At 39.9% G+C, this 11,970-nt stretch overlaps 1 protein-coding gene across 3 annotated transcripts in view; it reads left to right on the top strand.

The window, feature by feature from the left end:
* Positions 1-11,970, top strand: part of ABCB6 (ATP binding cassette subfamily B member 6 (Langereis blood group)) — a 124,467-nt gene that overhangs the window by 41,022 nt on the left and 71,475 nt on the right. For all 3 annotated transcript variants that reach the window (XM_053698159.1, XM_053698161.1, XM_053698160.1), the window contains exons 8-9: positions 2,965-3,074; positions 3,740-3,805. In XM_053698159.1, coding sequence (XP_053554134.1) covers positions 2,965-3,074; positions 3,740-3,805 — 176 coding nt within the window. The remainder of the gene's footprint in view (positions 1-2,964; positions 3,075-3,739; positions 3,806-11,970) is intronic.

The raw sequence follows: 11,970 nt of genomic DNA, 5'->3' as shown, positions 1-11,970 counted from the left end.
ACATTTTTACCACCATAAATTGCTTTTAATCTTAACATTCTAAAAAAATTATACAGATCTTTATCGATTTCAAACTCGTCACAGTCCTTTACAGGACAGAAAAAAAGTCCTTTCATCAGGAGACTGTGCTCAGCATCACATAGCATATAATCAGAAATGTTAATGACCAAATTCTCTTCCTCGGGTGTAGGGGGACTGGGATTAGGCAATCCATTTACCTTTACTTTCTCATGCCCCGCCGGTATCTCCCTCCTCGTTGTCTCGGCGTCTGATGATAGTGGTTCCAGGAGCTCCGCGTATTCATCCGCTGTTCTTTTTGGGGGGCAGTGCTTCCGCCCTCCCCTCCGGTGTCTCCTTCCGAACCTGAATGTAAAAAACTCTCCCCGGATGATGAGCCTTCTCCTGCTCTGTCCTGATCGATAGATGCTCCTTGCGTTCTCCTCCAACGTAGACCAAGGGATCGTGACGTGACCAGTTATACACCTGATGATTGGTGTAGTCAAACTCGTCTCTGCCGAACTTTGACCTCTTTCTCTCTTCAAGATCTTTGCGGTACTTTAATAACAATGTATAAACCTCATCTTTAGTAGCCTTCAACATCTCCATAGTATAATATATATATATATATATATATATATATATATATATATATATATATATATATATATATATATATATATATATATATATATATATACTGTATGTGTGTGTGTTTATACTCTTACTCTTTTTAAATCATAATGACAGAAACTACCCAAATGGCCCTGATCAAAAGTTTACATATCCTGGTGATTTTGGCCTGATAACATGCACACAAGTTGACACAAAGGTGTTTGAATGGCTATTAAAGGTAACCATCCTGTGATCTGTTTTCTTGTAATTAGTGTGCGTGTATAAAAGGTCAATGAGTTTCTGGACTCCTGACAGACTCTTGCATCTTTCATTCAGTGCTGCACTGATGTTTCTGGATTCTGAGTCATGGGGAAAGCAAAAGAATTGTCTAAGGATCTGTGGAAAAAAGGTAGTTGAACTGTATAAAACAGGAAAGGGATATAAAAAGATATCTAAGGAATTGAGAATGCAAATCAGCGGTGTTCAAACTCTAATCAAGAAGTGGAAAATGAGGTGTTCTGTTTGATAACATACTGCATTCATCTTGCCATCAATTCTGACCAAATTTCCTGTGCCTTTTGTAGCTCACCCCCCTCCCCCCAAAACATCAGCTATCCACCTCCGTGTTTCACAGTAGGAATGGTGTACCTTTCATCATAGGTCTTGTTGACTCCTCTCCAAATGTAGTGTTTATGGTTGTGGCCAAAAAGCTAAATTTTGGTCTCATCACTCCAAATGACTGTGCCAGAAGGTTTGAGGCTTGTCTCTGTGCTGTTTGGCATATTGTAAGTGGGATACTTTGTGGCATTTGCATAGTAATGGCTTTCTTCTGGCGACTCGACCATGCAGCCCATCTTTCTTCAAGTGCCTCCTTATTGTGCATCTTGAAACAGCCACACCACCTGTCCTGTATTTCACCTGAAGTTATTTGTGGGTTTGTCTTTGCATCCCGAACAATTTTCCTGGCAGTTGTGGCTGAAATTGTAGTTGGTCTACCTGACCGTGGTTTGGTTTCAACAGAACCCCTCTTTTTCCACTTCTTTATTAGAGTTTGAACACTGCTGATTTGCATTCTCAATTCCTTGGATATCTTTTTATATCCCTTTCCAGTTTTATACAGTTCAACTACCTTTTCCCGCAGATCCTTTGACAATTCTTTTTCTTTCCCCATGACTCCGAATCCAGAATCGTCAGTGCAGCACTGGATGAAAGATGCGAGGGTCTGTTAGGAGTCCAGAAACTCATTTACCCATTTTTACACACACACTAATTACAAGAAAACAGATCACAGGTGAGGATGGTTACCTTTAATAGCCATTCAAACGCCTTTGTGTCAACTTGTGTGCATGTTATCAGGCCAAAATCACCAGGATATGTAAACTTTTGATCAGGGTCATTTGGGTAGTTTCTGTTGTCATTATGATTTAAAAAGAGTAAACACAGTTGATTGATAATAAATGGCTTCAGTCAAACACTAACCATGAGTGAAAGAAAAGTTTTTGTGTTATCATTCATATTCTCTGAAAAATGGCCAAGAAATCATAAATTCTGCCAGGGTATGTAAACTTATGAGCACGACTGTGTGTGTGTTTATGTATGTATATGTATGTGTGTATGTGTGTGTGTGTGTGTGTGTATATATGTGTGTGTATGTATGAATAAATAGAGCATATTCTTCTATGTGAAGAACATTTGAATGTGTGCAGAATTATATAACATTATGTTTTAGGTTTACTGGCCCTTTAACACATGCCCGATATCCTAAGTTCGGCTTTTTGCGTGCATCGGGTAAGTGTTCGTGTGAAAACAGTTTAACTTTCAACTTTTAATACGAGCGCTACCTGACACGTGCAAAAAGCTTACTTCTAGCGGAACACTGAACCCAATATTTTTCATTCATGATTCAGATAGAGCATGCAATTTTAATCAGCTTTCTAATTTACTCCTATTAATTTTTCTTCATTCTCTTGCTATCTTTATTTGAAAAGCAGGAATGTAAATCTTAGCAGCCAGCCTATTTTAGGTTCAGCACCATGGATAGCGCTTGCTTATTAGAGGCTTACATTTACCCACCAATAAGTAAGCATAACCCAGGTTCTCAACCAAAAATGGGCCGGCTCCTATGCATCACATTCCTGCTTCTTTTTAAATCAAGAGAACAAAGAAAAATTGATAACAGGAGTAAATTAGAAAGTTGCTTAAAATTGCATGCTTTATCTGAATCACGAAAGAAAACATTTGGGTTTAGTGTACCTTTTAATGCACAAGTGGGAGCATTAATTACTGCTCCACTTATAATCAGGCTCTTAATATTTGACTCTTTGTCTCTTGTCACTTCTTTGTTTTCCATAGCTTTGACGATCATTATCACTGAATGGAGGACAAAGTATCGACGGGACATGAATACCCGGGACAATGAAGCCAAATCTCGAGCTGTGGACTCCTTGCTCAATTTTGAAACAGTAACGTGCATTTGATTTTCTTTTCTTTGCCGCCCATGCTAACAATTTGTTGTGGCAGGAAAATGCCTAATTACATACTTGTGTGCTGCAAATTCTTACTAGTTCAGTAACCTTTTTCCTATATTTAACATTGAGTGGACTTGTACTTTTTTTATTACAAGTTTCTACATTTCTACCCCTGTATGTGTGGGTTTTCACTATGCATACAATTTAACTAGTTTGTGTGTTCTCACCTACTCTCTTAACTGCATTTCAGTGTAGTGAGAATAAATGTAACCATTTAATGTACTTTTAACTTTTTTAGTACTTGTTTTTTTATTTTTAATACCAATAATTGATTTACATACCAGCAACATCATTTATAAATGTATTAAACAAAACGGGGTTTAGCTGTCACTAATGTTTGATTAACCTGAAAAATATCCATATAATAATAGTCCTGTATGTCATTTACACATTATTCATGTTGCCTATTTTAATTTACATATGTTAAAATTATGTACACATACATGTAAGAAAAAAAGTGTGGAGCTTGGATTTTGATTTTACCTTAACAAAGCTAATTAGACTTTGGTCAAACGTAACTAACAGTGACATGGATAATCGAGATCATTTTGACAGAAGCCTTTTTTTTTTTTTTTTTTTTTTTTTTTTTGTATTTTCAGGTAAAGTATTATAATGCAGAGAGTTATGAAGTGAACAGGTTTGATGAAGCTATTGTGAAATATCAGGTAAGAAAATGCTTTAAACTTAGAACCTTGTTCGTCCTTTTTTTTTTTTTCTTTCTGTGTAGCATCTTGTAATGTGTGCGGAAATGGTTCACACCTCAAAAATGTCCATCACAATGTGTAGCCTGTAGAAAACTACATTGTCCATGGGTATAATGCTTTTTTTTTTTTTTTTGCTTGAACTGAAGTAATCTTCTTAAAGGGACAGTCTTATCAAAATTACATTTTCATGATTCAGATAGGGCATGCAATTTTAATAAACAACTTTCCAATTTACTTTTATAATCCTATTTGCCTTGTTCTCTTGGTATTCTTTGCTGAAAGCTAAACCTAGATGGCCTCATATGCTTATTTCTAAGCCCTTGAATGCCAACTCTTATCTCATGTGGGCTATATATATATATATATATATATATATATATATATATATATATATATATATATATATATAACATTGTGCTCACTCCCAGGAGTCAGCACTGATTGGCTAAAATGCAAGTCTGTCAAAAGAACTGAAATAAGGGGGCAGTCTGCAGAGGCTTAGATACAAGGTTAATCACAGAGGTAAAAAACAAAATTTATGCTTACCTGATAAATGTGTTTCTTTCTTGACACGGATCATCATCAATTACTGTTGGGAATATCACTCCTGGCCAGCAGGAGGAGGCAAAGAGCACCACAGCAAAGCTGTTAAATATCACTCCCCTACCCACAATCCCCCAGTCATTTCACCAAAGGGAAAGGAGAGAAAGGAAGTAACACAAGGTGCAGAGGTGCCTGAGGTTTGTATAAAAAGAAACTGTCTGAATACAGGGCGGGCCGTGGACTCACCGTGTCAAGAAAGAAATACATTTATCAGGTAAGCATACATTTTGTTTTCTTTCTAATGACACAGTGAGTCCACGGATCATCATCAATTACTGTTGGGAACCAATATCCAAGCCAGAGGACACAGATGATAAGGGAGGGACAAGACAGGAACCTAAACAGAAGGCACCACTGCTTGAAGAACCTTTTGTCCCAAAAGAAGCCTTAGCCGAGGCAAAAGTATCGAATTTATAGAATTTGGAAAAAGTGTGCAAAGATGACCAAGTTGCAGCCTTGCAAATCTGTTCCACAGAAGCTTCATTTTTTAAGGCCCAGGAAGAAGAAACAGCCCTTGTGGAATGAGCTGTGATTTTCTCAGACGGTTGCTGTCCAGCAGTCTCATATGCCAAGCAAAGAACGCTCTTCAGCCAAAAGGAAAGTGAAGTAGCCGTAGCTTCTGACCCTTGCGTTTCCCAGAAAAGCAAACAAACAATGTAGAAGACTGACAAAAGTCCTTAATTGCCTGCAAATAAAATTTTAGCGCTCGCACAACATCCAGATTATGCAACAAGCGTGCTTTGTGAGAAGAAGGATTAGGACACAAAGAAGGTACAACGATTTCCTGATTAATATTCTTTGGGCAGGAAACCAAACTTAGTACGCAGAACCACCTTATCAGAGTGAAATATAAGATAAGGGGAATCACACTGTAAAGCAGAGAGTTCAGAAACTCTCTGAGCAGAGGAAATGGCAACAAGAAAAAAAAAAACTTTCCAAGATAGCATTTTAATATCTAAAGAATACATAGGCTCAAACAGAACCTGTTGTAAAACTTTAAGAACAAGGTTAAGACTCCATGGAGGAGTAACAGGTTTAAACACAGGCCAAATTCTAACCAAGGCCTGACAAAACGATTGCACGCCTGGCACATCCGCAAAGCGCTTATGTAACAAAATAGACAATGCTGAAATTCGACCCTTTAGAGTATTTGCAGACAAACCCTTCTCCAGACCATCCAGGAGAAAGGACAAAATCCTAGGAATCCTTACTCTACTCCAAGAGTATCCTTTGGATTTACACCAATACAAGTATTTACGCCAGATCTTATGGTAAATCCTGCGAGTCACAGGCTTACGAGCCTGAATCAAGGTCTCAATGACCAACTCTGAAAATCCACGCTTAGATAAAACTAAGCGTTCAATCTCCAAGCAGTCAGCTTCAGAAAAATGAGATTTGGATGAAGGAAGGGACCCTGAAATAGAAGGTCCTTCCTCAGAGGCAGTCTCCAAGGTGGAAAGGATGGCATTTCCAGTAGGTCTGCATACCAAATCCTGCGAGGCCATGCCGGGGCTATGAGAATTACAGACACCCTCTCCTGCTTGACTCGGGCAATGACTCTTGGAAGGAGAGCGAACGGAGGAAACAGGTATGCTAGACTGAAGTTCGAAGGAACTGCCAGAGCATCGATCAGAAATGCCTGCGGATCTCTTGACCTCGAGCCATATCTCGGAAGTTTGGCATTCTGATGAGAAGCCATGAGATCCAACTCCGGCTGCCCACACTTGAGGGTCAAGCTGGAAAACACATCCGAAATTAAGTTCCCACTCCCTGGGATGAAAAAGTCTGTCTGGTCAGAAAATCTGCTTCCCACTTGTCCACTCCTGGGATGTGGATCGCAGAAAGACGCCAGTTGTGGGTCTCCGCCCACTGAATAATTCAGGCCACCTCTGTCATGGCCAAGGAACTCCGAGTTCCCCCCTGGTGGTTAATGTAGGCCACCGAGGTTATGTTGTCCGACTGGAATCTGATAAACCGGGCTAAGGCTAACTGAGGCCAGGCCAGAAGAGCATTGAAGATTGCTCTTAGCTCTAAGATGTTTATGGGCAGGACTGACTCCTCCTGGGTCCATTAAGCACTGAGCCTTCAATGAGCCCCATACTACTCCCCAACCTAGAAGGCTAGCATTCGTGGTCACAATCACCCAGGAGGGTTTGCGGAAGTAAGTACCCTGGGAGACATGATCGTGAGAAAGCAACCACGGAAGAGAGTCTGTTGACGCCTGATCTAGATCTACATGCGGAGACATCCCCGTTCCATTGTCTGAGCATGCATAACTGCAGAGGTCTGAGATGGAACCGAGCAAACGGAATGATGTCCATGGAAGCCACCATTAGACCGATTACCTCCATACATTAAGCCACTGACGGTCGTGGAGAGGACTGAAGGGCAAGACAAGAGTCGAAAATCTTTCTTTTTCTGACCTCCGTCAGAAAAATCTTCATTAACAGGGAGTCTATTATGGTCCCCAAAAATATGACCCTTGCAGCTGGAACCAGATAACTTTTTTTCCCGATTCAGCTTCCATCCGTGGTATCGAAGAAAAGACAGCAAGATCTCCGTATGAGATTCTGCTTGTTGAAAAGATGGCGCCTGAACCAGAATGTCGTCCAGATAAGGTGCCACTACAATGCTAAGCAAAGCTAAAAGAGCCCCCAGAACCTGTGAAAAAATTCTGGGAGCTGTGGCAAGGCCGAATGGAAGGGCCACGAACTGTAAATGATTGTCCAAAAAGGCAAATCTCAGAAACTTGTGATGGTCCATCTGGAACATGAAGGTATGCATCCTTTAGGTCTATGGTTGTCATGAACTGACCCTCTTGTACCAAGGAAAGAATGGAGCGTATAGTCTGGCACACTGAGAAACTTGTTTAAACATTTTAGATCTAGGATTGGTTGAAAGGTTCCCTCCTTTTTGGGAACTACAAACAGATGCGAGTAAAATCCCAGTCCCCTTTCCTGAAAGGGAACTGGAACTATTACCCCCAGGGTGGCAAGGTCCTGGACACAATATAAGAATGCCTCTCCTTTTTATCTGGTCTACAGATAATCTGGAGAGGAGAAACCTGCCTCTGGGAGGAAAAGATTTGAAGTCTATTTTGTATCCCTTGGAGACAATGTCCTCCGCCTAGGGATCCGGTACATCTCTTATCCAAGCCTGGGAAAAAAGAGAGAGTCTGCCCCCTACAAGATCCGCTCCCGGATCGGGGGCCAACCCTTCTTGCTGACTTGGAATCAGCTAAAGGCTTTTTAGATTGCTTTCCCTTATTCCAGGACTGGTTGGGCTTCAAGGAATGCTTGACTTGATCTTGCATGGAGGAAGACTTGCCTTTAAAGTTATGAAAGGAACAAAAATTACTCTGACGTCCCTTCTGCTTTTTATTTTTATCTTGAGGAAGAAAAGAACCCTTCCCTCCAGTAATATCTGAGATAATTTCCACCAAACCAGGTCCAAACAAGGCCTTACTCTTGTAAAGATTAGCCATGAGCTTAGATTTAGATGAAACATCTGCAGACCAGGACTTCAACCAAAAGGCCCTGCGGGCTAGGACCTCAAAACCAGAAATTTTGGCTCCCAGTTTAATAACCTGTAAGGAAGCATCTGTAATGAAGGCATTGGTTAACTCGAGAGCCTTTATCCTGTCCTGGATCTCATCAAGGGGGGTATCCGTCTGAAGAGATTCAGACAACGCATCAAACCAGTAAGCTGCAGCGCTGGTAACAGTGGCGATACACACCGCAGGTTGCCATTGTAGACCCTAGTGGACATACATCTTTTTCAGTAAAGCCTCCAATTTTTTATCCATTGGATCATTAAAAGAACAACTATCCTCTATGGGAATAGTAGTCCTCTTGGCCAAAGTGGAGATCGCTCCTTCTACCTTAGGAACCGTCTGCCACAACTCCTTAATAGAATCCCCGATAGGAAACATCTTCTTAAAAATAGGAGATGGGGAAAAAAAGAAATACCAGGTCTTTCCCATTCTCGAGCAATAATTTCCACAGCACAGTCAAGAACGGGAAAAACCTTCACCGCAGAGGGAACATCAAAATATTTGTTCAATTTATTAGACTTTTTAGGATTGACTACGATAGTTGTGTCGGAGTCGTCCAAAGTAGCCAAAACCTCCTTAAGTAATAAGCAAAGGTGTTCTAGCTTAAATCTGAAGGATACCACTTCAGAATCAGAAGAAGGAATTACAATGTCTGAGTCTGAGATTTCCCCCTCAGATGCTACCGACATGTCTTCTTCCTCAAACTTATGGGAAGGGACACTCTGGATAGCCAGAACTTAAATTTCCTTTTACGCCTTCCCTGCAACATGGGGAAAGCTGACAAGACCTCAGATACCGCAAAGGATACCTGGGAAGCAATGTCTTGTAGAGAAAATCCTACAGGATTGCAAGAGGAAACACAGGCCACTGTATGTGGAGACTGAAAAAGCTGGGACGCTTGAGGAGAAAGCTGCGGCATATCTGCAACAGGTGACACCTGAACAGCATTTGCCTGGGATAATGGTGGCTCATGGTCAAATATTTTATCTCTATAACTTAAAGTTCTCTCAGTGCATGAGGAACAAAAAGGAACTGGGGGTTCCACCTGAGCATCAAAACATAACTGACAAGCAGCAACTTGGCCTGGAATAATGGTTTGAAAAGCCTCTTGATCCATCTTATGTAATAAATAAGGATAAAGTGTAAACATTTTTTATTTTAAAATTAAAAAATAAATGTGTACTGTGTCTTTAAATAGAAATGTGTGTTAGTGCAGCAAACCAAATAGACCTCAGGCTACCTATACACCTCAGTAGCTTTACTGAGGTGCCTACCTGTCCTGCAGCTCATTTTCAAATACAGAGCAGTTACAGAGCCCTAACTGCCGAAAAACGCTTACAACAGTAATCTCCGTGACCAAAAGTTAAAGTATAAAAACTACTATAACACATTGAGCCACCATAAATCGCCTCAGTCTCAATGCCCAAACTGCCTAAAAGAAACCCAAAACATGAGGGTTTAATAATGTCCCATATTAAATTTGACAGCTTTTAGCTGTAACAAGTGCCAGCAATTTCTTTGCAAAAGAAAATTAAAATGGCACTTACCTGAAAGTGCTGTCCGGCAGCAGGACAGCTCACCTGGTTTGAGAGGGTGCAGCACCTTACATGGACATGTGAAGAGAGAAAAACGGAGTAAACCTACTCAGGTTTTCTAGTTAGGGCAGCAGATTCTTGAGAAAACGCAGTGAGGATTGTACCTCACAAGTTCTCAAGTGCTCAAAAGCCACCACTGCCCTACTGAAGAGACTGATGTGGACTAGGCTAGACCCCAGAAAAGAACAGAGTAAGGTTACTCTGCTAAAAAAAAAAAAAAAAATCTTGATTGAAGAAAACTTATTAGACACCTAAACTTCACCTCCTCCTTGCACTACAGGCAAAAAGGATTGTGGGTAGGGGAGTGATATTTAACAGCTTTGCTGTGGTGCTCTTTGCCTCCTCCTGCTGGCCATGAGTGATATTCCCAACTGTAATTGATGATGATCCATGGACTCACCGTGCCATTAGAAAGAAATTATATTGATATAACTGTGTTAGTTATGCAAAACTTGGGAATGGGTAATAAACGGATTATCTATCTTTTTAAACAATAAAAATTCTGAAGTAGACTGTCCCTTTTAAGTAGAAACTGAAATTCATACAGCAGTATCAGTTGTGTGTTCCCTACTATGCTTTTTTTAACAGGCAACAAAATTAAACAATTAACATTCTTAAAGTGAATGTACATTTATTCTACAAGATATGACGAGTCCACGGATTTCATCTTTACTTGTGGGATTTATCCTCCTGCTAACAGGAAGTGGCAAAGAGCACCACAGCAGAGCTGTATATATATAGCTCTTCCCTTCCCTCCACCCCCAGTCATTCTCTTTGCCTGTGTTAGTAATAGGAAGAGGTAAAGTGAGGTGTTAGTTTTAGATTCTTCAATCAAGAAGTTTTTTTATTTTAAAATGGTACCAGTGAGTACTATTTTCCTCAGGGAGAAATGGATTAAGAAATGAAGAAAATTTTCTGCCCTGAGGTTGATGATCTTATCAGACGTTACTAAGATCCATTTTGGTTCCCACAGAACTTCTGAAGGTAATTCAAGAGAAATCTTCAGTGTGGAGAATGGTGTCATGCTTCAAGCAGCATTGAGGTATGTTCAGTCTTTTATTTCTGAGGAGACTTGTTATATCAGAACTGGCTGACATTTTTTCCCTGCAAGGGAAGGGGTAAGCAGTAGACCTGTATGACTGAGGGTGTTACTGAAATTCCTGGGTTTTATACATATTGCTATTATGGTTTGCATATCTATATTGGGGCTTGACACTAGGAGAGGCAGCTTGACATGTATATATATATTATGGTCAGTAGGGCTGCAGTTATTTGATAGATATAAACTCAGGGGACCACAAGGCTTTATTTTTTCAAACCACTTCCCATGCGGTTGTGGTTATCTATTAATTTAAAATATCTCTACTTTCTACTAAATATAATATACTAAATCTCTATGGTGGTACCACTAAAACCAACACAGATAAATTGTGAAATAAACTCTATGAGGGTCCTCCATTATTTGTCAAACAGTTTATTTAGGAATCAATATATGTTAATAATAAGATAAATTTTTACAGATATATATATCAATCTATTTTACAGATACAGTCCACATTTTAAGATACAGGGCAACTTTTCTAAACTAACCCCAATTGTGCTACACAGAATATTATCCCAGAAATACTTAGCCAGATTCTCTGTGTCCAACATCATCCATCTTTACAGCATGCCCAGGATACAAAAGAGAGGCAGAGGCTCTGGTGTTACAATATTTTATAACCCAATTCAAAAGGGAGTGGCTTATCAAATGTCACTCAAAAAGACCAATGGGAGTGTCTATAGTTCAGAGAGAAAGGTGTACCTGGGGGAAGGGATCCCAATAACAGCTAAGTGAATATTCCAGTGATAAAATGTCACCACATTCCCTCACTTTTTCTTCTCCTATGTTGCCCCGTTTTCTAGTTACCCCCACTAGTACAGAAGAACACAGTGGGAGCGAAAACCTTACAGGAGAAATTCTCCCACCATCCCTTCGGAATCATTCCCTCGGCGATACGAGCTCTTCTGTACTTTCCTAGGACTGTCAATTCCTAATCTAACTTTATACAATTCATTAGAAAAATTAATTTAAAATTATACATAGAAACACAAAATCCTATGCTAAACCCCATTAGCAACATTTATACAATGGTCTTAAATATTGGGAAAAGTTCATGTATGAGTGTGTGAGTGTGGGTACACTAGATGGGTATGTGTGTAGTAAAATCTTTATTAAGAAAGTGTGAATTGTGCCTGTAAAACAAAAGTTATAATGGTTCACTGAAGTTCTTTGTTGTCATCTTTTGGCCTTGCTTTTGGCATCTGGTCCTTGCTTTTGCTTTACCAAATCTCTCTCTTTGAACCATTTTGTTTTTTTCCAAGACCCTCAAAGG

The sequence above is a fragment of the Bombina bombina genome, chromosome 1 (genome assembly GCF_027579735.1).
Source record: "Bombina bombina isolate aBomBom1 chromosome 1, aBomBom1.pri, whole genome shotgun sequence".
Taxonomy (NCBI): Eukaryota; Metazoa; Chordata; class Amphibia; order Anura; family Bombinatoridae; genus Bombina; species Bombina bombina.
The sequence above is the reverse complement of the archived record's forward strand: the minus strand, read 5'-3'. Positions and strand labels throughout refer to the sequence as shown.